The 20,977-nt window shown below is 37.1% G+C and overlaps 1 protein-coding gene across 5 annotated transcripts in view; it reads left to right on the forward strand.

The window, feature by feature from the left end:
- PPP2R5A (protein phosphatase 2 regulatory subunit B'alpha) overlaps positions 1 to 20,977 on the forward strand; it is a 60,636-nt gene that overhangs the window by 18,827 nt on the left and 20,832 nt on the right. For 3 of the 5 annotated variants that reach the window (XM_036442647.2, XM_036442645.2, XM_036442643.2), the window contains exons 2-4: positions 5,759 to 5,955; positions 8,073 to 8,174; positions 19,391 to 19,483. In XM_036442647.2, the coding sequence (XP_036298540.1) occupies positions 5,759 to 5,955; positions 8,073 to 8,174; positions 19,391 to 19,483 (392 nt within the window). The remainder of the gene's footprint in view (positions 1 to 5,758; positions 5,956 to 8,072; positions 8,175 to 19,390; positions 19,484 to 20,977) is intronic. The other 2 variants (XM_036442648.2, XM_036442646.2) reach the window with 2 other exon arrangements.

Below are 20,977 nucleotides of genomic sequence, written 5' to 3' on the forward strand. Positions count from 1 at the left end.
CTTTTATGACTGGATCTTTTCAGAAGGAATTAGTCTTGTAAGTCCTGTAGCCTCACTTTTATGACCAAGACCTGAAAGCCATGTAGCATTACCTCTGAAATACTGACTGTTCTCTAGGAGCAAGTCACTATGTCCAGCTCACATGCACATAAATAGAAATAAACTTCAGCTTTAGAAGAGAGGAGTGTCAAATAATTTGTGGACACTTAAGCATTGATTGAGAACAAGGGAAGTCTTATGAATATTTAATAGTATTAGACTAAAAAATCCTGCCTGATTCTCTATCTCATGATAAGGCATATGGTTGTGTTTAATGGTTCTGATAGACTTCAATTCCTTTTTCATATTAGTTAGTGTTTGATGGGCATTGGATTTATTTGCTTCCGAAGAGAATGAAGAATAATGATGGGAGAGTGCATTCCAACCAGTACATGTGCAAACAGACGATTCAGGGAACTTTTAAGTATCAACAGTTATATGAAAGGGGGGATTAATTAGAAGTGAATTAAAGTTTCACCACCTCTCCTTTCACCCTTAACTTTAGTCATGTTTATGTTACATTTTTAAGTTTTGTAACATTTTCTATAGCTATAATTAAGTTTTATGTAAGTTATGTTAATTCTAAAAGTTGAAAAGTCAGTTAACAAGATTTATGTTGTGTGACTCTATAGACTTCAGAGCCATGTATTGTTACATTTCCCTACATAGATTTTTAAGGATTTTCTAGAGTTTCTAATTGGGTCTCTTTCTTTTATTGTACCTTTAACATACTCTCAATTTGTTCCCCTCCAGATCTCTGAATATAAGATACACTGTTCATCTTCGTGTAGAGACCACTGGCTTGTGGCCTTTTTCCTCCTGCTCTAAATGGCCCAGGTGCTCTCTAGGTCTTTATTGCTTTCCTGGGTGGCTTCCCTTATTCCTTTGTCTTTTCCCCTATTGCTGTATCAGATCCTCAGATAAATTCCTAAGCAAGGTTGTGAGGTTGCCAAATTTTTCAAGAAGTTTATTTCTACTTATGTGCAGGTCTGAAAATGCCCTTATTGGGCATTTTCAGACCTGCACATAATGCTTTATTGATAGTTATTATTGGCTATTTACAGAGTTCTCTGTTGACATTAGAATTTTTTAAATTTTTATTTTCTTTATTGATTAAGGTATTACATATGTGCCCTTATCCTCCCATTCTCCCCCCAGCCACCCACTTAATGCTCTCCCCTTCCCCTCCTCCCGGGTCTGTGTCCATTGGTTAGGCTTATATGCATGCATATATGTCCTTTGATTGATCTCTCCCCCTTACCCTCACCCTCCCCTACCTCTCCTCTGAGGTTTGATGACCTGTTCAATGCTTCTCTATCTCTAGATCTGTTTTTGTTCATCGGTTTATGTTGTTCATTATATTCCACAAATGACAGAGATCATGTGATATTTACCTTTCTCCGACTGGCTTATTTTGCTTAGCATAATGCTCCAGTTCCATCCATGATGTTGCAAATGGTAAGAATTTCTTCTTTTTTACTGCAGCATAGTATTCCATTATATAGATGTATCACAGTTTTTTAATCCACTCATCTGCTGGTGGGCACTTAGGTTGTTTGTAAATCTTAGCTATGGTGAATTGTGCTACTATGAACATAGGGGTGCATATGTCCTTTCTGATTGGTGTTTCTAGTTTCTTGGGATATATTCCTAGATGTCAGATCACTGGGTCAAATGGGAGTTCCATTTATAGTTTTTTGTGTGAACTGCATACTGTTCTCCGCAGTGGCTACACCAGTCTGCATTCCCACCAGCAGTGCACCAGGGTTCCTTTTTCTCTGCATCCTCGCCAGCACTTTTCATTTGTTGATTTTGACAGCCATTCTGACAGATGTGAGATGGTATCACATTGCCGTTTTGATTTGCATCTCTCAGATGATTAGTGACTTTGAGCATGTTTTCATATGTCTCTTGCCTTTCTTATGTCCTCTTTCCAAAAGTATCTATTTAGGTCTATTGCCCATTTTTTGATTGGGTTGTTTATCTTCCTTTTGTTAAATTGTATGAGTTCCCTTTAAATGTTGGAGATGGCATTAGAATTTTAATGGCATAGCCACACTGTCTTCTGGAATCATTCTTGTTGATAAATCTGATGCATAATCTTATCTCTGGTTCTTTTGTGAGTAATTCTTTTAAATCTTAAATTTCACAGTGATATGTTAAATTATCCCTTCAATTTGGGTCTTTCCCCCCTGTTTATTTGGTTTTCTTTCTTATATAGACTTCTTATATAGGCTTTCTTTGAGTGTCTGACAATCTTTATTTTCTATTAATATGTATGAGTGAACAAAAAGTTTCTTTAGAAGTTGGATGGGGTATATTAGCTGCTTTTCTTAGAATAATTGGGCAGGGAATTAGGTAAAAGCTAGAATGTATGACTCTCTGGAACTATACATTTTCTTCAAAAACCTTACTTTTTCTTTCTTTTACTAGTATTTGCCTAGAGTATGAGTGCATGACTGTCTTTTGGAGTGAAGTAACAGAGTGTTTAGCATATAGATTTATATAATTCCCCTATTTTCAGTTTGTTTTAATCCCAACCTCTATTTCACCAGGCTTTTCTTTCTTTCTTTTTTTAATATATTTTATTGACTTTTTACAGAGAGGAAGAGAGAGGGATAGAGAGTTAGAAGAATTGATGAGAGAGAATCACCGATCAGCTGCCTCTTGCACAGCCCATACTGGGGATGTGCCCGCAACCAAGGTACATGCCCTTGACCGGAATCGAACCCGGAACCTTTCAGTTCACAGGCCGACGCTCTATCCACTGAGCCAAACTGGTTTCGGCTCACCAGGCTTTTCTAATCTGGAGTTCTATAGGAACCTTGTCTGCAATCCCCTGTTTATTCTAAGATGTGACTTTCTCTGTTTTGGTTTTGTCACTTACCACATCATGTATTTTGAGTTTTCCAGGAATTTGTTGAATTCTGTTGGCTAAGGGCCCATTCTTCTATTCTCTTTGTTATTGTGGGTTTATATATTTTTGTTTACTTTTATTTTGAGTAAAAGGGAGGAGGTAAATTTGACATTTTAAAGTCATATGCATTGTGAATTTCTAAGTGAGCAAATATTTAAAATATAGCTACTAAAGGAACATTTGATATTTCAAAGACAGTAAGTATAGTCATACTTTTTATTGCATTCTAGGTGATTTGAATATCAGGTGCATTGCAGATTTGGTTTATGATTTTGGGCAGCATGCTATGTAATGTGGTATCTTACTAGTATAGTACTTTACATATTATATAGCACTTTCAATTTTTTTTTTTTTTACTTCAAACTATAGTAAGAAACATTTAATTTTACAACTCAGTACTCATATACAGTTTTGTGAAATAATACTCTTACGTGCAACATGCTGATATTTTATATATTTTTTTAAATTTCTGCTTGTGACCCAGTAAAATAATCTTACTACCAACCAGTGGGTTGCAACCCACACTTTGTAATACAGTTCTTTAGAGCAGTATTTTGTTAAATTGTATGAGTTCCCTGTAAGCAGCTATATCTTCAAGTTTGGAATTGAAAAAAAAAAAAAAAAAAACAATAATTTAGAAATTTGGATCACCTAGCAGGGCTTCTAGTTTAGAAGTTGTGTTAATAATTCTCCAAAGATGAAATGCCTTATTTCCATAGAGTTGTCTTGATTCTTCCTTTGCTTTACCTAAGACCACTTAGGGATTTGTACAGTGGTAAGAATTTTTTAGTGGGATCAAAGTTCAGTCATAATGAAGTGGAAGACAATTAAGATGTATGTAAAAATACTCATATTCTAGTCAGACTTAAACTATTTTGCAAAGCAAGGCACATTTTCTTTTTTATATCATTCCTTGATTTTGTAGTTTCCTTGTATCTTTCATAATTTTTATGCTGAGCTTTTTATATTGGGGGTTTGCTTATCTATAATAATAAAAAGGTAATATGCTAATTAGACCAAACGTCCTTCTGGATGAAGCCAGAGCTGGAGCAAAGCCTGGATCCTGGGTGCCTAATGGTGGCACCCAGAGGGAAGCAACCGGGTCCTAGGTGCCTGCCAGTGGCGCCCTGAGCTAAGACTGTGTCCTGAGTGCTAGAAGGAAGCTGGTGCCAGCAGCCGGGGGAAGGAAGGCCTACTCTTGCACGAATTTTTGTGCATCAGGCCTTTAGAATTTTTATAAGAGCACTTTTAGTAAGTCTTTAGCTGTGATGTTATTGAAAAAATTAATGTAAATTGGAGTTTCAAGTCATTATGTAACACCAGAGGCCCAGTGCACAAATTCGTGTACCAGTGGGGTCCCTCAGCCTGGCCTGCAGGATCAGACTGAAACCGGCTCTCCAACATCCCCCGAGGGGTCCCAGATTGTAAGAAGTTGCAGGGCAGGCTGAGAGACCCCATTGGTGCACCATCAGGGCTGGGGAGGGACTGCAGGAGGGTTCCAGGATGTGTCCTGCCTGTCTCACTCAATCCTGATTGGCTGGACCCAAGCAGCAGACTCATCTACTGGTCAGAGCATCTTCCTTCTGGTGGTCAGTGCATGTTATAGCAACTGGTTGACCAGTTGACTGTCTGCCCCCTGGTGGTCAGTGTACATCATAGCTACTGGTCAACCAGTTGACTTCCTGCCCCCTGGTGGTCAATGTACATCAGAGCAAGCGGTTGATCAGCCTTAGCATATCATTAGCATATTATGCTTTGATTGGTTGAACGGCTGACGGGATGACCAAACCCTTAGCATATTAGTCTTTTATTATCCTGCTTGAGGCCTGGTGCATGAAATTCATGCATGGGTGTGTGTGTGTGTCCCCCTCAGCCCAGCCTGCACCCTCTCCAATCTGAGACTCCTCGAGGACTGTCAGACTGCCCTTTAGGCCCATCCCTAAATGGGGACGGGCCTAAAGGGGCAGTCTGACATCCCTCTCACAATACAGGACTGCTGGCTCCCAACCACTAGCCTGTGTGCCTGCCTGATTGCCCTAATCACTTCTGCCTGCCAGGATGATCACCCCTTAATCACTCCCCTGCCAGCCTAATCAATGCTTAACTGCTCCCCTCAATTGCCTCTAACTGCCCTCCCCTGCCAGCTTGGTCGCCCCTAACTGCCTTCCCCTGCAGGCTTGGTTGCCCTCCCCTGCAGACCTGCTTACCCCTAACTGCCCTCCCCTGCAGGCTTGATTGCCCCTAACTGCCCTCCCCATTGCCCTGTTTGTCAGTCCTGACTGAAAATCATTTTGTGTCTTCTAACATGTTATCTAGCATGTGATGTAGCAAAAGCGTGGTATAAGAGGAAAATGCTCTTCCATTTGTATTCTACTTTGAAATATATGATGCACTCACCTTCAAGATCATTATCTCATTTAATCCATTTAAATCTACCACTTCATATCTGGAGTGTAAGCATCAAATATGTTTCCAACTTTTCATACTAGGCATACCAGTTAATAATGGCAGATTTTGTAATCAAAGAAAACAGGATAATTTCAAAAGAAAAGAATAGATTCCAGATATATAATAGATATAGAATCAGTAGCATTTAATGCTTGATTGTGTGTAGTGAGCATGAAGGAAGAATCCAGTATAAATCCCATTTTCTGGCATGAATGTTGAGATTAGATGGGTAAATTTCTCACTAGATTTTTGAAAAAAGTTTTATGCATTGAATAGTTTCTACGAAATGAATAAGCATATAAAGGTAACTTCTGAGTAGGTTATTTCTAAGTTTTTCTGTATTTTTATTTATAGATGCTACTTCAAATGAACAACAAGAACTCTTCTGTCAGAAGTTGCAACAGTGTTGTGTACTGTTTGATTTCATGGACTCTGTTTCAGACTTGAAGAGCAAAGAAATTAAAAGAGCAACACTGAATGAACTGGTTGAGTATGTTTCAACTAATCGTGGTGTAATTGTTGAATCAGCGTATTCTGATATAGTAAAAATGGTAAGCCTCTAGACTTATGTTCCTCAGATTTATATAAGTTCAAGTAAGATCTGAGGTGTAAATATGAATTAATAAGTCTTATTTAAGTGTACAGTAATTTATTTACTCAATAGATAGTCCATTTGAAAGATTATCCATTCATTTCAATAATGCTGATATTGCTTATAATAGTTGGGCAATTCAATAGCCACAATGGCTGGTGGATACCATACTGGGTATGCAGATGTAGAGCTTAGGAGAAAGATGTAGGCTCAAGATTATACAGATTGTTAGATATCTAATATTATGGGGTTTAATAGTCACTGAGAGAGAAAGTCTAAAGGGGTAAGAAAAGCCCAATGGAAAACTATGGGGCTCTCCACATTTCAATGGTAGATAAAGGAGTCAGGCCTAAAAAATTCTTACTTAGGACATTTTTTAATAAAATATTTGTAGATTCTATAACACTTGAATTTTAATCAAAACTCAGGATAAGTTAAAAAATATAAATGTTTGAAATATCTGGTGTGAAAAATACTGCCAACTTTGTTAAAGCAAGATTGCTTAGGGTACTATTTATTGATAATTCAACCTTATTCTCCATCAGACAATAGACATTTGTTTAGAATTTGTGATTTTTGTATGCATACTAACAAAATACAGAAAAATCAGTTGGAATAATTAGAGAGTCACTGAGTACATAATTTAAGCTTAAATATCTCCAGAGTTATATAGCAAGTAAAACCTATAGCTGCTTTTATTTCCTTCCCCTTTCATAATATATGTTCTGGGGAAAGAGCAAAATGTGTAGGAAAGTTAAATCTTATCCTGATATACTAATTGGTTTTCTTTATCACATTTTACTATGACCAATTAAAAGGACTTAGGACATTTTGGTGGATTTGTGGGTTTTATTTAACGAATAAAAGCCTTACATTTTTTTTAAAAAAAGATTAACTATAAAAGAGAACATTAATTAAAATGAAATTGGCTTTCTAAACTTCCAAAGACAGTAAAAAGTGATAGTTTAGAAACATAAATAGTAAATATTGATAGACCTCTTATTTTGTTTTTTTATTTTGTGTTTGTTGTTTAAAAAATGTTCAGGGAGAAAAGCAATATTCCCACCAGTATTTCACTGATTTCAAATGGTTTTTATTCAGGAATTTTGAGAGTCCTGGGAAAGATACTTTATCTCTATGAAGTTGTTGACTGACTTAGATATTGAAAGTACTCAAATATTTGAGTCAAATTATTCTATAATTGTTATAGACTAATAAATTTTGGGATTAATTTTCCCCCATGTAAAAAAGTGTGTGTGTAGGGTGTGTTTGTGTGTGTGTCTTTTTCTAAGTCTATCATTATTTTAATTGACTGTTAGTTTTTTTTTGTCTTACCATAGATGCCACTTCATAAGATGGTTGGAAATTTGCTTATACCACCAAATACTCCTTGTTTTATTCTTTATTCCCCAAGTAGTTTATCTCAAATGAACAACCCTTCAATACTATGTCCTTAAATATTGACGAAATTAAAACTCAAATTACATTCTGATTTCAGAGATTAATTTTTTTTAAAAGGACTGAGAGTAGATGAAATATAGTAAATTAAATCATCATGAGGTATTATAAACTATGTCTGTAATAGTAGTGAAGACATTCTATCACCTCTTTTTTAGTGTGATATATATGGAAATATTTTATCAAACTCTTTGTGTTATAGGATAAGTAAATGGCTGGGTTAGAATATGGGGGAGTTGGGGAAAGGTGAAGAAAATCAAGTTAAGGATAGGTAGAGTTAAAAACTTTATGCATTCCCCCCAAACTTCCCTCCCCTGCCCAACTTTTTTAAACACAAAACTTGGAAAGAACAATTTTAAATTTAAGGTAGAGGAATCCAGAGGTAATCTGTAATCTTCACAAGGTTGGCATCTGAAGAAGTTCGGAGTTATGGGATAGAGAAAAGAGAAAACATGCCTGCCTTCATATTTTGAAGTGGTTTCTAGGTTTTTGAACTAACCTTATAGCCCCAACATAACTTTTAAAAAAAATAAAGTTATCTTAAGAATATTTAATTTTGCATTGTTGAATTTAATTATACAACAAAGAACATAAATCTAAATTTTTTTTTTTTTACAGATCAGTGCTAATATCTTCCGTACTCTTCCTCCAAGTGATAATCCAGATTTTGATCCAGAGGAGGATGAACCCACACTTGAGGCTTCTTGGCCTCACATACAAGTATGGAACATAATTATGTATTGGGAGTTTTTATATTTTGCTGAAATTATGGCTCTCTCTCAGATCTGAGTGTCTGTTTTTTAACCTTATTTTCTTTCCCCACAATAGTACTTTTCACTTTTTAAAATTGTGATAAAATACACTAACACCCCTAGCTGGTTTGTCTCAGTGGATGGAGTGTCGGCCTGCAGACCAGAGTCCCGGGTTGATTCAGTCAAGGGCATGTACCTTGGTTGCAGGCTCCTCCCCAGCCTGGTCCCTGCTCAGGGCTTTCCCTCTCTCTTCTTTCTCCCCCCCAAAAAAAATCAATGGAAAAAAAATAACCTCGGGTGAAAATTAACAAAACAAAAAATATACTTAACATTTACCATTTAAATTGTTTTAAAGTGTACTGTATCTAGCCTTAACTGGTTTGGCTCAGTGGATAGAGAGCATCGACCTACAGACTGAAGGGTCCCAGGTTCAATTCCAGTCAAGGGCACATACCCAGTAGGGAATGTGTAGGAGGCAACTGATCGATGTTTCTCTCTCATTGATGTTTCTAATTTTATATCCCTCTCCCTTTCTCTGTGAAAAATCAAAATTTATTTTTTAAATAAATAAATAAATAAATAAAGTGTACTATAGCTAGTTCCAGAACTTTTTCAGCATTCCAAATGGAACCTCCCTGGTCATTGACAGCAACATTCTATTTCACTACCCCCACTGCCCCTAATAACTACTAAATCTTCTTTGCCTATGGATTTGCCTGTTCTGAGAATTTCATATAAATGGAATCATATAATACTAGTAGCCCTGCACACGAATCCTTGTGTCAATAGCTCTCTGCGGGGGCCTGGCTGCTCCGCGCCCGCTGTCCAGAGGCGCTCATCCACGGCCAGGCATGAAATGCTTGCCTCATTGCCAAGGCAATCAGGCAAGTGTTCTTCGCCTGGCCTGGCCAGGCCAGAGGCCCATCTGTAGCTGGTTGAGGAATGCTTGCCTCATTGTTGGGTTGATGATGCAAGCAATCCCTTCCCCCTCTCGCCCCCTCGCCGCTCCGTGCCTGCTGCCCAGAGGCCCTCCACGCCTAGAGTGGAACAAAGCAAGCATTCTGCCAGGTCGCTCACACTGCCGGCTCTCAGTGGCCGCCCGGTCCTGGGACTGGGGACTCTGGCGGGGCTGAGAGGACTAGGCACCACCATCTGTGGCAATGGGCATTGCATCTTTGTGATGGTTAATTTGCATATTACACTTTTATTAGATAGGATGTAAGCTTTTATGTCTGGTTTATTAGCATATTCTCATTTAGCATATTTTTAAGGTTAATCAATATTGTAGCATGTATCAGCATATACCTTTTTAATGGCTGAATAATACTCCATTGGTTTATCCATTAAACACTTGATAGACAGTAGGATGGTTTCTACTTTTTGGCTATTGTGATTAGAGTTATTAAGAACATTCATGTACAAATTTTTGTTTTAACATTCGTTGCCCATAGTTTTGATATGTTGTGTTTTTTGTTTTTATTCATCTCAAAATATTTTTCTAATTTCCCTTGTGATTTCTTTTTGACTCATTAGTTACTTTGGGATGTTTAATTTCTACAGATTTGTGGCTCCCACATTTGTTATTGATTTCTAATTTTATTCCATTGTGGTTGCATAATAAATATAAATATAATTGGAATATTTTCATTTCTTTTGAATTTAGAGGCTTGTTTCATGGCAGAGTAGTCTTTCCTGGCACATGTTTCATGTGTGCTTCAGAAGAATGTGTATTCTGTTGGTGGAGTATCCTGTAGAAATGTTAGCTCTTGTTTATAATGCTTCTAGAGGCCCATGGCATGAAAATTTATGCACTGGAGGGGTGTCCCTCAGCCTGGCCTGTCCCCTCTCACAGTCAGGGAGCCCTCAGAGACAGGAGGCGACCCGGCAATTGGGAAGGCGATACCCCCATCACACTTCTGTTGCTGCCGCTGCCAGCAGCACAAGCCCCTGGTTACCTGAGCTTCAGGTGGCCCTGGGCGGCTGGGCAGCTGCCATCCGAGGCTTGCCTGCACCTATGGCCAGTCCTGGGCGACTGGGGGGTCTGAGGGGACTGAGGAGACTAGGCATTGCCATCTTGTGGCTTTGGGCGCCGCCATATTTGTGAGGGTGTGACAGTCAATTAGCATATTCTCTATCAGATAGGATTCAAGTCTTCTATTTCCCTGTTGATCTTCTGTTTAGTTCTATCCATTATGGAAAGTGAGATATTGAAGTCTCTAATTGTTGTTAACTCATCTATTTCTACCTTCAGTTCTATTAGTTTTTGCTTTATGTATTTCTTGGGCCGTATTGTTAGCTATATATATTTATAATTGTTAAATCTTCCTTATGGGTTGCTTTTATCATTATGACTTTAGCAAGAGGTTCTGTGTTTATTTTGTCTGATATTAGTATGGCCATTCAATTCTCCTTTGGCTACTGTTTGCATGATATATCTATTTATTCTTTTACTTTTAATCTGTTTGTTTCTTTGAATCTAATTGTGTTACTTGTAAACAGCATGTGGTTGGATCATGGTTTTAAAAAAATCAATTTTAATAAGATTTGTCATTTGACTGGAATATTTTATTTTTTAAATTAAATTTTTAATTTCAAATTCATAATTGTCCTCATCCCCCCATTCCCATCCCAAACCCCTCCCCACATATGCCCCCACCCCCCTGTTGTCCATGGCCACTGGCTAGGCCCATATGCATGCACACAAGTCCTTTGGTTGATCTCTGCCCCTTATCCCTACCCTCCCCTACTTTCCCTCTGAGGTTTGAAAGTCTAATTGCTGCTTCTCTTCTCTGGGTCTGTTTTTGTTCATCAGTTTATGTTGTTCATTATTTCCTCTAGATATGTAAGATCATGTGATCCAAGAAATATCCTTGTAAGAACCAAAACTGAGACAAGCCTTGACTGGAATATTTAATACACTTTTATGTAATATAATCCAGATAGGGTAGGATTTGCATCTTCCATTTTGCCATTTTCTATATGTCTTTTTTTTATTCCTTAACTCCTCCATTACTGCCTTTTATAATAAATAGGTATTTTCTACAGTACCATTTTAATTGCCATGTTTCTTTATAGTTTTTTATTTATATTCTTAATAGTTACCCTAGGGATTGCAGTTAGCATCTTAAAACAATCTAGTTTGATTGAATACCAACTTAAAATCAGTAATGTTAAAAATTTTCATCCAGTATACCTCCATTGCCATCCCACTCTTTTGTGGGATTACTGTCAGACATATTAGTTCTTTATACATTATATGCCCACCAATAAATTATTGCTTTATGTTCTCTTGTAAAACAATAATTATAAAAAATACATGTATACTCTTTTTTATATTTACTTACGTAGTTATTTACCTTTCCCCATGTTCTTTATTCTCCCTATAAATTCGAGTTACATATAGTGTCCTTTCATTTCAGCCTGAAGGATTCCCTTTAGTATTTCTTGTATGGCAAGTCTATTGGTGATGAAATCTCTTAGTGTTTTGTTTGTTTTTTTCCGGTTTTTTTTTGTTTTGTGTTTTTTTTTTTCTGGAAATGTCTTGAATCTCCTTCATTTTTAAAAGAAAAGTTTAGCTGGATATATTGTAGAACTGTTGGCTAACAGCCTTTTTCCTTTAACACTTTGAAGATGTCATACCACTGGTCTTCTGGTGTCCATGTTTTTAAAATATATATATTTTTATTGATTTCAGAGAGAGGAAAGGAAAGAGAGAGAGAAACATCAATAATGAGAGAGAATCATTGATCGGCTGCCTCCTGTATACTCCCTACTGGAGATCAAACCCACAACCCAGGCATGTGCCTCAACCACGGATACACATTGGCTGGGTTGACATCCATGGTTTTCTGATTAAAGTCAGTTGTTAATTTTACTTAGAACCTCTTGTATGTGAGAAGTTATTTTTCTCTTGCTACTTTGAACATTGTCTGTCTTTGACTTTTCTGAATTGATTATGATCCATCTAGATGTGGATCTCTTTGATTTTATTCTATTTGGAGTTAATTGAGCTTCAATTAAGAATTCATTGTGGCCTGACTGGTGTATCTCAGTGGTTAAGCATCAACCCATGCACCAAGATGTTGCTGGTTCAGTTCCCCATCAGGGCATATGCCCAGGTTGCAGGCTTGATCCCCAGTGAGGATATGCAGGAAATAGCCATCAGTGTTTCTGTCTATCCCATTTCCTTACTTTCTCTATAAAATCAGTTTTTAAAACATATTTTAAAAATTGGGGGGGGGGGGAGAATTCATTATATAAATTAATAATTTTCACCAAATTTGAGGTTTTTGTAACCATTATTTCATCAAATATTTTTTTTTGCCTCTTTGTCCTCTTCCTGAAACTTCCAGTATCTGTATGTTGGTATTATTGATGATGTCCTACAGTTCTCTGAAGCTCTTCATTTTTATTTTTTCTTCTTGTACCTCAAATTGCATAATTTCTGTTGATCTATCTTCACGTTCACTTATCCTTTCTTCTGCTAGTCCAAATTGTTTTTCACTGTTTTGGGGGGTTAGGGCAGCAAGTTCACCAACGTCTTCACTCTACCATTTCAGAAGTCCATCTCTGAAGCACATCTTTTTACTTGAGATTAAAGGAGGGCTAGTTTTATTGTTCTTAATGCCATTGAGTGACAACTCACTCCTCGGAATCATTGGGAAATTAGCAATAAAAATTTATTATGTAGGCAGAACCAGTTCTTCCATTAAGCCTTCCCTAATATTATCTAGCTGTAATCCCTTCATTTAAACATCCCCTTAAATATGTGGCTTTTATATTATTATCTGGGCTTCACTCAATAGAATCAGGTTGGCGCTATCTCACTTAATACTTGAGTAATTAGAACTCTTTAGATTAGATTCAGGTACTCAAGTGACACTTTCAGTTTAGATATTTTCTTAATTTTTAAAATAAGCAAGGTTTTAAAGGAAAAAGTAAAAGTCACCATGTTCAAAGTACTCTTGTCTAATGCTTCAAATGTGACTTTTATATTCTAAAGATATTAATAACCTAAAAATTTCAGACAGCCCTAACTGGTTTGGCTCAGTGGATAGAGCATTGGCCTGCGGACTGAAGGGTCCCAGGTTCGATTCCACCCAAGGGCACATGCCTGGGTTGTAGGCTCTATCGCCAGTAGGGGATGTGCTGAGGCAGCCGATGAATGATTTTCATCATTGATGTTTCTCTCTCTCCCTCTCTGAAATAAATAAAGAAGTATATATATTAAAAAATTCAGGCAAACGTGTTTTTCTAGAGAATTCAATGTATTTGCCTATAAATAACCAATGGTACTTATTTATGACTACTAATACAATTCATTGATCATGTTCAATGAATTGTATTAGTAGTAATAACAATAGCTATCATTTATTGAGCACTTACCACAATCTAGAGATAGTGGCAACTGCTTTATGTACATCATCAAATTTAATCCTTATAGTAGCAACACTATAAAGTAGGCGTTGTTTATATTGTATTTTATAGATCAGGTTAGATTATGCTAAAAGAAATTAAGAATTCTGCCCAAGAAATAGTAATGGCAGAATCAGGTTTACAATTCAGTATTACACCAAAAGTCCTTGTTCTTAATTATTAAAACTTTACTGTCTCATCTAGATATAGTCTATGATGTTTAATTCATATCTTTTGAGCTTCATTTTAACAACAGTAAATTGGATCTTCCAAATAATTAGTCGTTTTTTCTTTTTTAGGCCTAATAAATGAGTTTTTAAAGGTATAATTATACATGTACAGATGTGCTTTGGTTAGATAGGACAAAAGTTTATATGTACAGCCCTAACCGGTTTGGCTCAGTGGATAGAGCATCAGCCTGCAGACTGAGGGGTCCCAGGTTCAATTCCAGTCAAGGGTATGTACCGTGGTTTTGGGCACATCCCCAATAGTGGGTGTGCAAGAGGCAGCTGATTGATGTTTCTCTCTCATCGATGTTTCTAACTCTCCCTTCCTATCTATAAGAAATCAATAAAATATTTTTTTTTTAAGTTTATATGCACACATTCAAACGAGAATTATTATAAAGCAGGGTGAATGGAAATTAAATCTGGTGACAGATCTCTACGCAAATCACAGTTTTGATACTTTGTTACATATATGCTCTTGCTCATTTATAAAATAAAACTGGGATAAAACAGGATTGTGTACTGATGGATAGGTAATGTCCGCACAGAACCTCGCACATAGAATCTTTCTTCCCCTTAAATGATACAACTTTTGTGAGAGGGATGTCCCCATGACCAGGCCTAAACCGGCAGACATCCTCTGAGGGGTCCCGGATTGGAGAGGGTGCAGGCTGGGCTGAGGCGACACCCTCTTATACAAGAATTTCGGGCACCGGCTTCTAGTCCCAGGTCCTTGGTGCCTGCCGGCAGCGGCAGCCAGAGGGAGGCCTGGGTGCCAGAGGAAAGCTGGTGCTGGCAGTTGGGAAAGAAGGCCTACTCTTGCACGAATTACAGGCATAGGCCTCTAGTCTAATATAAAGTTAATATCCTTTTAATCTCACAGTAAATACATATATGGCACTTTGAAGCTTCTACTTTCCATATACTCTTTTCCATCCCTTCCCCCAACTCCCTATTTTTGAGAGTTGCATGATGTCTACATAGCTAGAACATACAACGAATTGTATACTAGTCTGTCACCTTTATACTCATCATTTGTTATTAGTCCTACAGGTAACATTTTAAATGTTTACCATAATTCTTTATGTCAAAGTTTCTCTAGTCATTTCTTGGTAATTTGGAGCTCATTCTTTAGTAGAAGGGCTCATGGGAACATTATTCCATGAGTACTTGCATGTTTAATACCAGTTTGTCTTTATAACTTTTATTTTTAAAGATAAACTTAATTTGATATAAAATCCTACAGTCATCTTTTTTTCTTGAGTACCTTAAGTATGTTGTTCTGTTGTCTTCTGATTTCAGTCTGATTTTCTTTTCCTTCTATTGAAGACTTGGTAATTTTGCCTGGATGCCCAAAGAATGTTTTTCCTTTAATGACCAATAACTTTACCAGACTATACAGGGTGGGGCAAAAGTAGGTTTACAGTTGTTCATATGGAAAATAATACAATTAATAAATAATATTATAAGACTAAACTCTGTCTTATACTCACAACTATAAACCAACTTTTGCCCTACCATGTACCTAAGTGATTTTTCTAAGCAAATTTTCTAGTTACCGTATTTTTCGGACCATAAGACGCACTTTTTCCCCCCCAGAAGTGGGGGAAAAAAGTCCCTGCGTCTTATGGTCCAAATATAGCCTACACATATACTTTAAAAAAAAAGTTTTTTCTACTTGCCCGGCTCTGTGTGGTCTCTGTGTGCTTGCCCGGCTCTAAAATGGTTCTAAATGCTGCTGTTTACTTTACAGGGTTGATTACATGTGTTTATGACTGTGATGTTGGGTTTTAATGCACATAAAATATTTTAGGACACTATTTGTTTCAGAATCTTTTTTTCTTCATTTCCCTTCTCTAAAAACTGGTGCGTCTTATGGTCCGGAGCGTCTTATGGTCCGAAAAATACGGTAATAGTTTATAATGTATCTTTTGTTCCACTATTTTGTCTTTCTTCTTGGGGATGCCTGCTATTTATTTGTTGGCTCTTCTTTGCCTCTGCATCTCTCACTTTCTCTTGAAACCATTTTTAAAAAATATTTCTTCATTCTATTAGATTGTTTTGGCTGTGTGTGTGTGTCTGTGTGTGACAGAGAGAGAGAGAGAAAGAGAGAGAGAGAGAGAGAGAGAGAGAGAGAGAGAGAAATATCTGTATGAGAGAATGAGAGAGAAACATCTATTAGTTGCGGATGAAAGGTCCGAGGTTCGATTCCGCTCAAGGTCATTCATGTACATTGGTTGCGGGCACATCTCCGGTAGGGGGTGTGCAGGAGGCAGCTGGTCGCTGTTTCTCTCTCATCGATGTTTCTAGCTCTCTATCCTTCTTCCTTCCTCTATGTAAAAAATCAATAAAATAAAAATAAATAAATAAATAAATAACCTTGCAACCTTTTTGGTGTACAGGGCAAGACTCCAACCAACTGAGCCACCTGGCCACTTGGCTGGGGCCTGTTGAATTGTTCTTTTCTTTCTTTCTTTTTTTTTTTTTTTTTTTAATATATTTTTATTGATTTTTTACAGAGAGGAAGGGAGAAAGAGAGAGAGCTAGAAACGTCGATGAGAGAGAAACATCAACTAGCTGCCTCTTGCACACCCCCTACCGGGGATGTGCCCGCAAGCAACGTACATGCCCCTGACTAGAATCGAAACCGGGACCCTTCAGTCGCAGACCGACGCTCTACCGCTGAGCCAAACCGGTTTCGACTGTTGAATTGTTCTTAGTTTTTCTTTTTCCATCTTATTTTCCCTTTTTCCATTGTTAGCTGTAAGGCAGACTGACAGTGAATGCTTAATTTTTCTAGCTTCAGTAGTAGAAACAGGCATGGGGAAGGGAATGGGTGTTAGGTTAGCTTGCTACAGGGTAGAATCATTGGAGGTAAGAATTTGTCTTGAATAAAATGAAAAATGATAAATTTTTAATGATAATAGGATGGATAATTAGCAACATCAGCTATTTTCAATATAGTCCCTGGGAGGTAGAGGGGAACCCTGCTGTATATGTGGGAGGTAGATACTCAGATTATCTTGTGTGTTTTTTATTTTGCCAGGACTTATTTTTTAAAGGTCATTTAAGGTTTTTTTTATTTTTATTATAATTATAAAAGACAAAAATACATTATATTCTAAACTATTTTTGACACTTTAAGCAATAGTCTGCCTCATTAAGTGAGCTGATTTATAGATTTGTCAGTATATTGTACTACATCATTACTTGTCTTTTTTTAGAGTGGAATATTAAAAATGCCCTGATAAATGGGATTATGGAGAGTTGCAGCACTGAAGAAATTTGTTCAAGAAAAGTTTCTTTCCTTCTTGTTAATGTACTTTGAATCAATTCACCAAAAATTTTTGTTTTGTACTAAAAGTTTACATTTTATGTATAACTTATTAAATCTTTGATGCTAGAAATTAATTTGACAGGATGGAAAACAAACATTAAATTTAATTATGAGAGAATAAGCACAAATAATTTCAAAACCTTTCAAATTTCTAGTATCTCTTTACGGTTTCACACTCTAATGGAAATGCTAATGAGCAATGGAAGAATGGAAAAAACAAAAAGGACAAAAGAAATGTCGTTTTAGTAGTTGGAGATTAGTCATGTCTTATAGTATTTCATGATTATTAATGAGCAACAGTTTTTCTCCCTAAGGATTATTGCTTTATAATTATTGAGGACCAACAAGAGTAATTTTCTGCTCTGGCTTGTGTGGTTCAGTTGGTTGAGCGTAGTCCCATGCTGGTTGGATTCCCAGTCATGTCACAGTTGTGGGCTCGATATCCAGTAGGTGGCATACAAGATGCAGTTTATCAGTTGATGTTTCTCTCTCAAATGAATAAAAAAAATACTCTAAAATTTAAAAGTAATTTTCTGTACACCTTTTAGATCAGGGTGAACCTTTTTTTCTGCCAAAGGTCATTCGTTTCATTCGAGGGCTATACAAAATTATGAGTTTAAAAATTAGCCTGCTATATTTGGTCAGACATTTAATTACCTCACTCTAATGCCTCAGCAGGGCCAGACCAGATGATTCTGTGAGCCGGATGTTCCTCACTCCTGTGTTGGATAATTAGGGGGGCTTTGGCTGCTGTATTGGCCTGGAATATAGGCAGATTGTGCATTATTTTTCATTATTTTTTTATCACTTCTTTAGTGGCACAGAAATGTGGCCTAAATGTTTATTGGATGACTATTTTTACTTTGGGATCAAATCTTTTATTTTTTATTTTTTTTAGGGTGCTAGATTGATAGGTAGTTTAATAGCTAATAAATTGAGGCACATTTTGGGCTATACTTTCATAGTTGTTAGATTACAATAACAAAAACTTCAGTGTATTTTTCTTTTGAATGATAAAGTAGGTGTAATGGAGGCAAGTTGACTGAATAGAAGCAAGTATTTTTCTGATTTGTGACAGCAAGTGAACATTTGCTATTACTTTTTAGAAATTTTATATTTTTATTGATTTCAGAGAGAAAGTTTGAAGGGAGACATAGAAACATCAATGATGAGAATCATTGAGCGGCTGCTCCCCCCCTCTCCCCCCCCCCACCCCCCCACTAGGGATCAAGTCTGCAACCCAGGAATGTGCCCTCACCATGAACTGAACCATGAACTCCTGTTTCATAGGTCAGTGCTCAACCACTGAGCCACACTGGTCGGGCTTGCTGTTACTTTTAAGATCCTGGCACTTTTTAAGTAGAAAGCCTGCTGTAACTTCTAGTTTATTCGCTGTGTTGAACAGGCATTCCTTCCTGAGCTCTGTATATAATTTGGTTCATTATTTCCCAAGTGTGGACAAGGTATGCTGGTTTCAATTTAACTCTTCCCCCTATTATAGTTTTAAATAAAGATCTGAGGATTTTTTATTTTACTTTACTATTTATACACTGCCCCCTTACAATCCTCTTTATTCTTATCTGGATGGATTCTTCTGTACTTAACAAACTCGAGATTAAATTGAGGTAGTTTAGTGGTCCATTGGAGAAAGAATATTTTCTGTGACTATGGACTGCAAAGTAGTCTTTTTTTTTTTAAATATATATTTTATTTATTTTGTACAGAGAGGAAGAGAGAGAGAGAGAGAGGGAGAGTTAGAAACATCGACGAGAGGGAGTCATCGATCAGCTGCCTCTTGCACACCCCGCACTGGGGATATGCCCGCAACCGAGGTACATGCCTTTGACTGGAATCGAACCTGGGACCCGTCAGTCCCCAAGCCGACGCTCTATCTATTGAGCCAAACCGGTTTTGGCCAAAGTAGTCTTCTTAATTAAATATTTAATAGGGACCATGTAATCTAAAATTTTAATGACTCATATAAAGCTGTTGCAATTATAAAGCTATTACAATTCTCAAAATTTATGACTTATGAGACCAAATTGTGTATATTTAGTTTTTAAAAACTGTTACAACTTATTACTTTTCTAATGAGATCCGAAATTTCCCTACTTGTTGGTAAGGGAGGTGTGTTTTTGGTATAACATTAACTTAGCGTAGTATTTTTTGGGATCATCTTAACTTTTATTTGATTTTCTCTCATAGTTGGTGTATGAATTCTTCTTAAGATTTTTGGAAAGCCCTGATTTCCAGCCTAGCATTGCAAAGCGATACATTGATCAGAAATTTGTACAACAGGTAAGGCATTCTTATGTCTTAAATTTTCTTATGTTCACTTTAGCAATGATTTATTAAGTTGTGATTAAAATAAAATAGTCTTTCAAAATATTTTAATATTTCAATTTAACAGTACTTACTGTTCTTGCAAACTAGGATAAAAATTATGTAGCTTTGAGAATGCAAGAGTATTTTAAAGAGAGAGTATTAACTTCTAATGAAGTCAATCAAATTAGCCAATCCAATCCTAGATTCCCAGTTATTTTGTAAAGATCAGAAAAGCCTTTCTGTGATATCTAACAAAATTTGATATTACAATTGTACACCTTTTTAATTTTAAGCCTTTGAACTGAAGTTGACATATTTTAAGCATTGTGCTGTTGAAATGATGGGAAATGGAAATGGGATCATTCTTAGCAGTTGGGCCATTAGAATACTTTCCTATCATAAAGCATCAATAACCTTCCCCTGTTCCTATCCCCTTCCTTCCTTAGGCATTCTAGCCATCCAATTCCTAAATCACAGATAAAATAGGACCTTTAAGAAGAAAAGGAGATAAAGTTAAATATATTGATCCCTTCTTTCTTTTTATAAATTGGTTGTTATTTTTGGGATCTATATACTCAAAATTAATTTCTCAATGTGTTCATTTTTATTTTCAAAATCTTTTAAACAATGTAAATAACTCTTTTTAACTATGTAAGTTTGGCTGGCCCTAGACAAAATTGTGAAGTAGACCAATATTTTCTCTTTTGAAATACTTGTAGGTATGTATTATTAGAATTTTAGAGTTATTTGCATTTTAAAGAAAGATAAAAGGGGATCATTGAACTCCCTACTGAGGCTAGGATTAAAATTACTACAAGAGCCCTTCCTATCCTTTCCCACCATGTGTGTTCCCTATGATAAAAGATTCCATAAACATGAGTTACACATATTTGGAGTTCATTTTTGGTTATTTATAACTATCCCTGACCCTCATATAAAGTATTCTGACTAATTGCTGTGAATCCATATATATATATAAGCCTAAGCGACTGCACACCGACAACCCAGGGGCAGACTCTCAACATAGGAGCTGCCGCCTGGTGTCGGTGCACTCCCACGGCAGGAGTGCGCTCAGCTGACTAAAGGGCACCAGATTCCAGGATCATGGCTGGCAAGGGCAGCTAGGGCTTCGAGAGCCTCTTCCGCCTCTGTGGCAGGATTACCAAGCAGCGGGCAGTGGCAGGCACAGCAGGGCTGGGATGAACAGGACCACCTGGCCCAGCCTTGGACTCCTCCCTGGCCGCCTGCCACTTCACACACATACTACATCCCTCAGGAGATGTCAGACTGCCGGTTTCAGCCTGATCCCCGCAGTCCTGGCTGGCCTGCGATAATCAGGCCAATACTGGCAGTCCAACATCCCCTGAGGGGTCCCGGATTGCAAGAGGGTGCAGGTCAGGATGAGGGTCCCCAGGGGTACACGAATGCCTCTAGTATGGTATAAGGAATTCTAGTAACACCATATTA

The sequence above is a fragment of the Pipistrellus kuhlii genome, unplaced genomic scaffold (assembly GCF_014108245.1).
Source record: "Pipistrellus kuhlii isolate mPipKuh1 unplaced genomic scaffold, mPipKuh1.p scaffold_m20_p_18, whole genome shotgun sequence".
In the NCBI taxonomy this organism is placed as follows: domain Eukaryota; kingdom Metazoa; phylum Chordata; class Mammalia; order Chiroptera; family Vespertilionidae; genus Pipistrellus; species Pipistrellus kuhlii.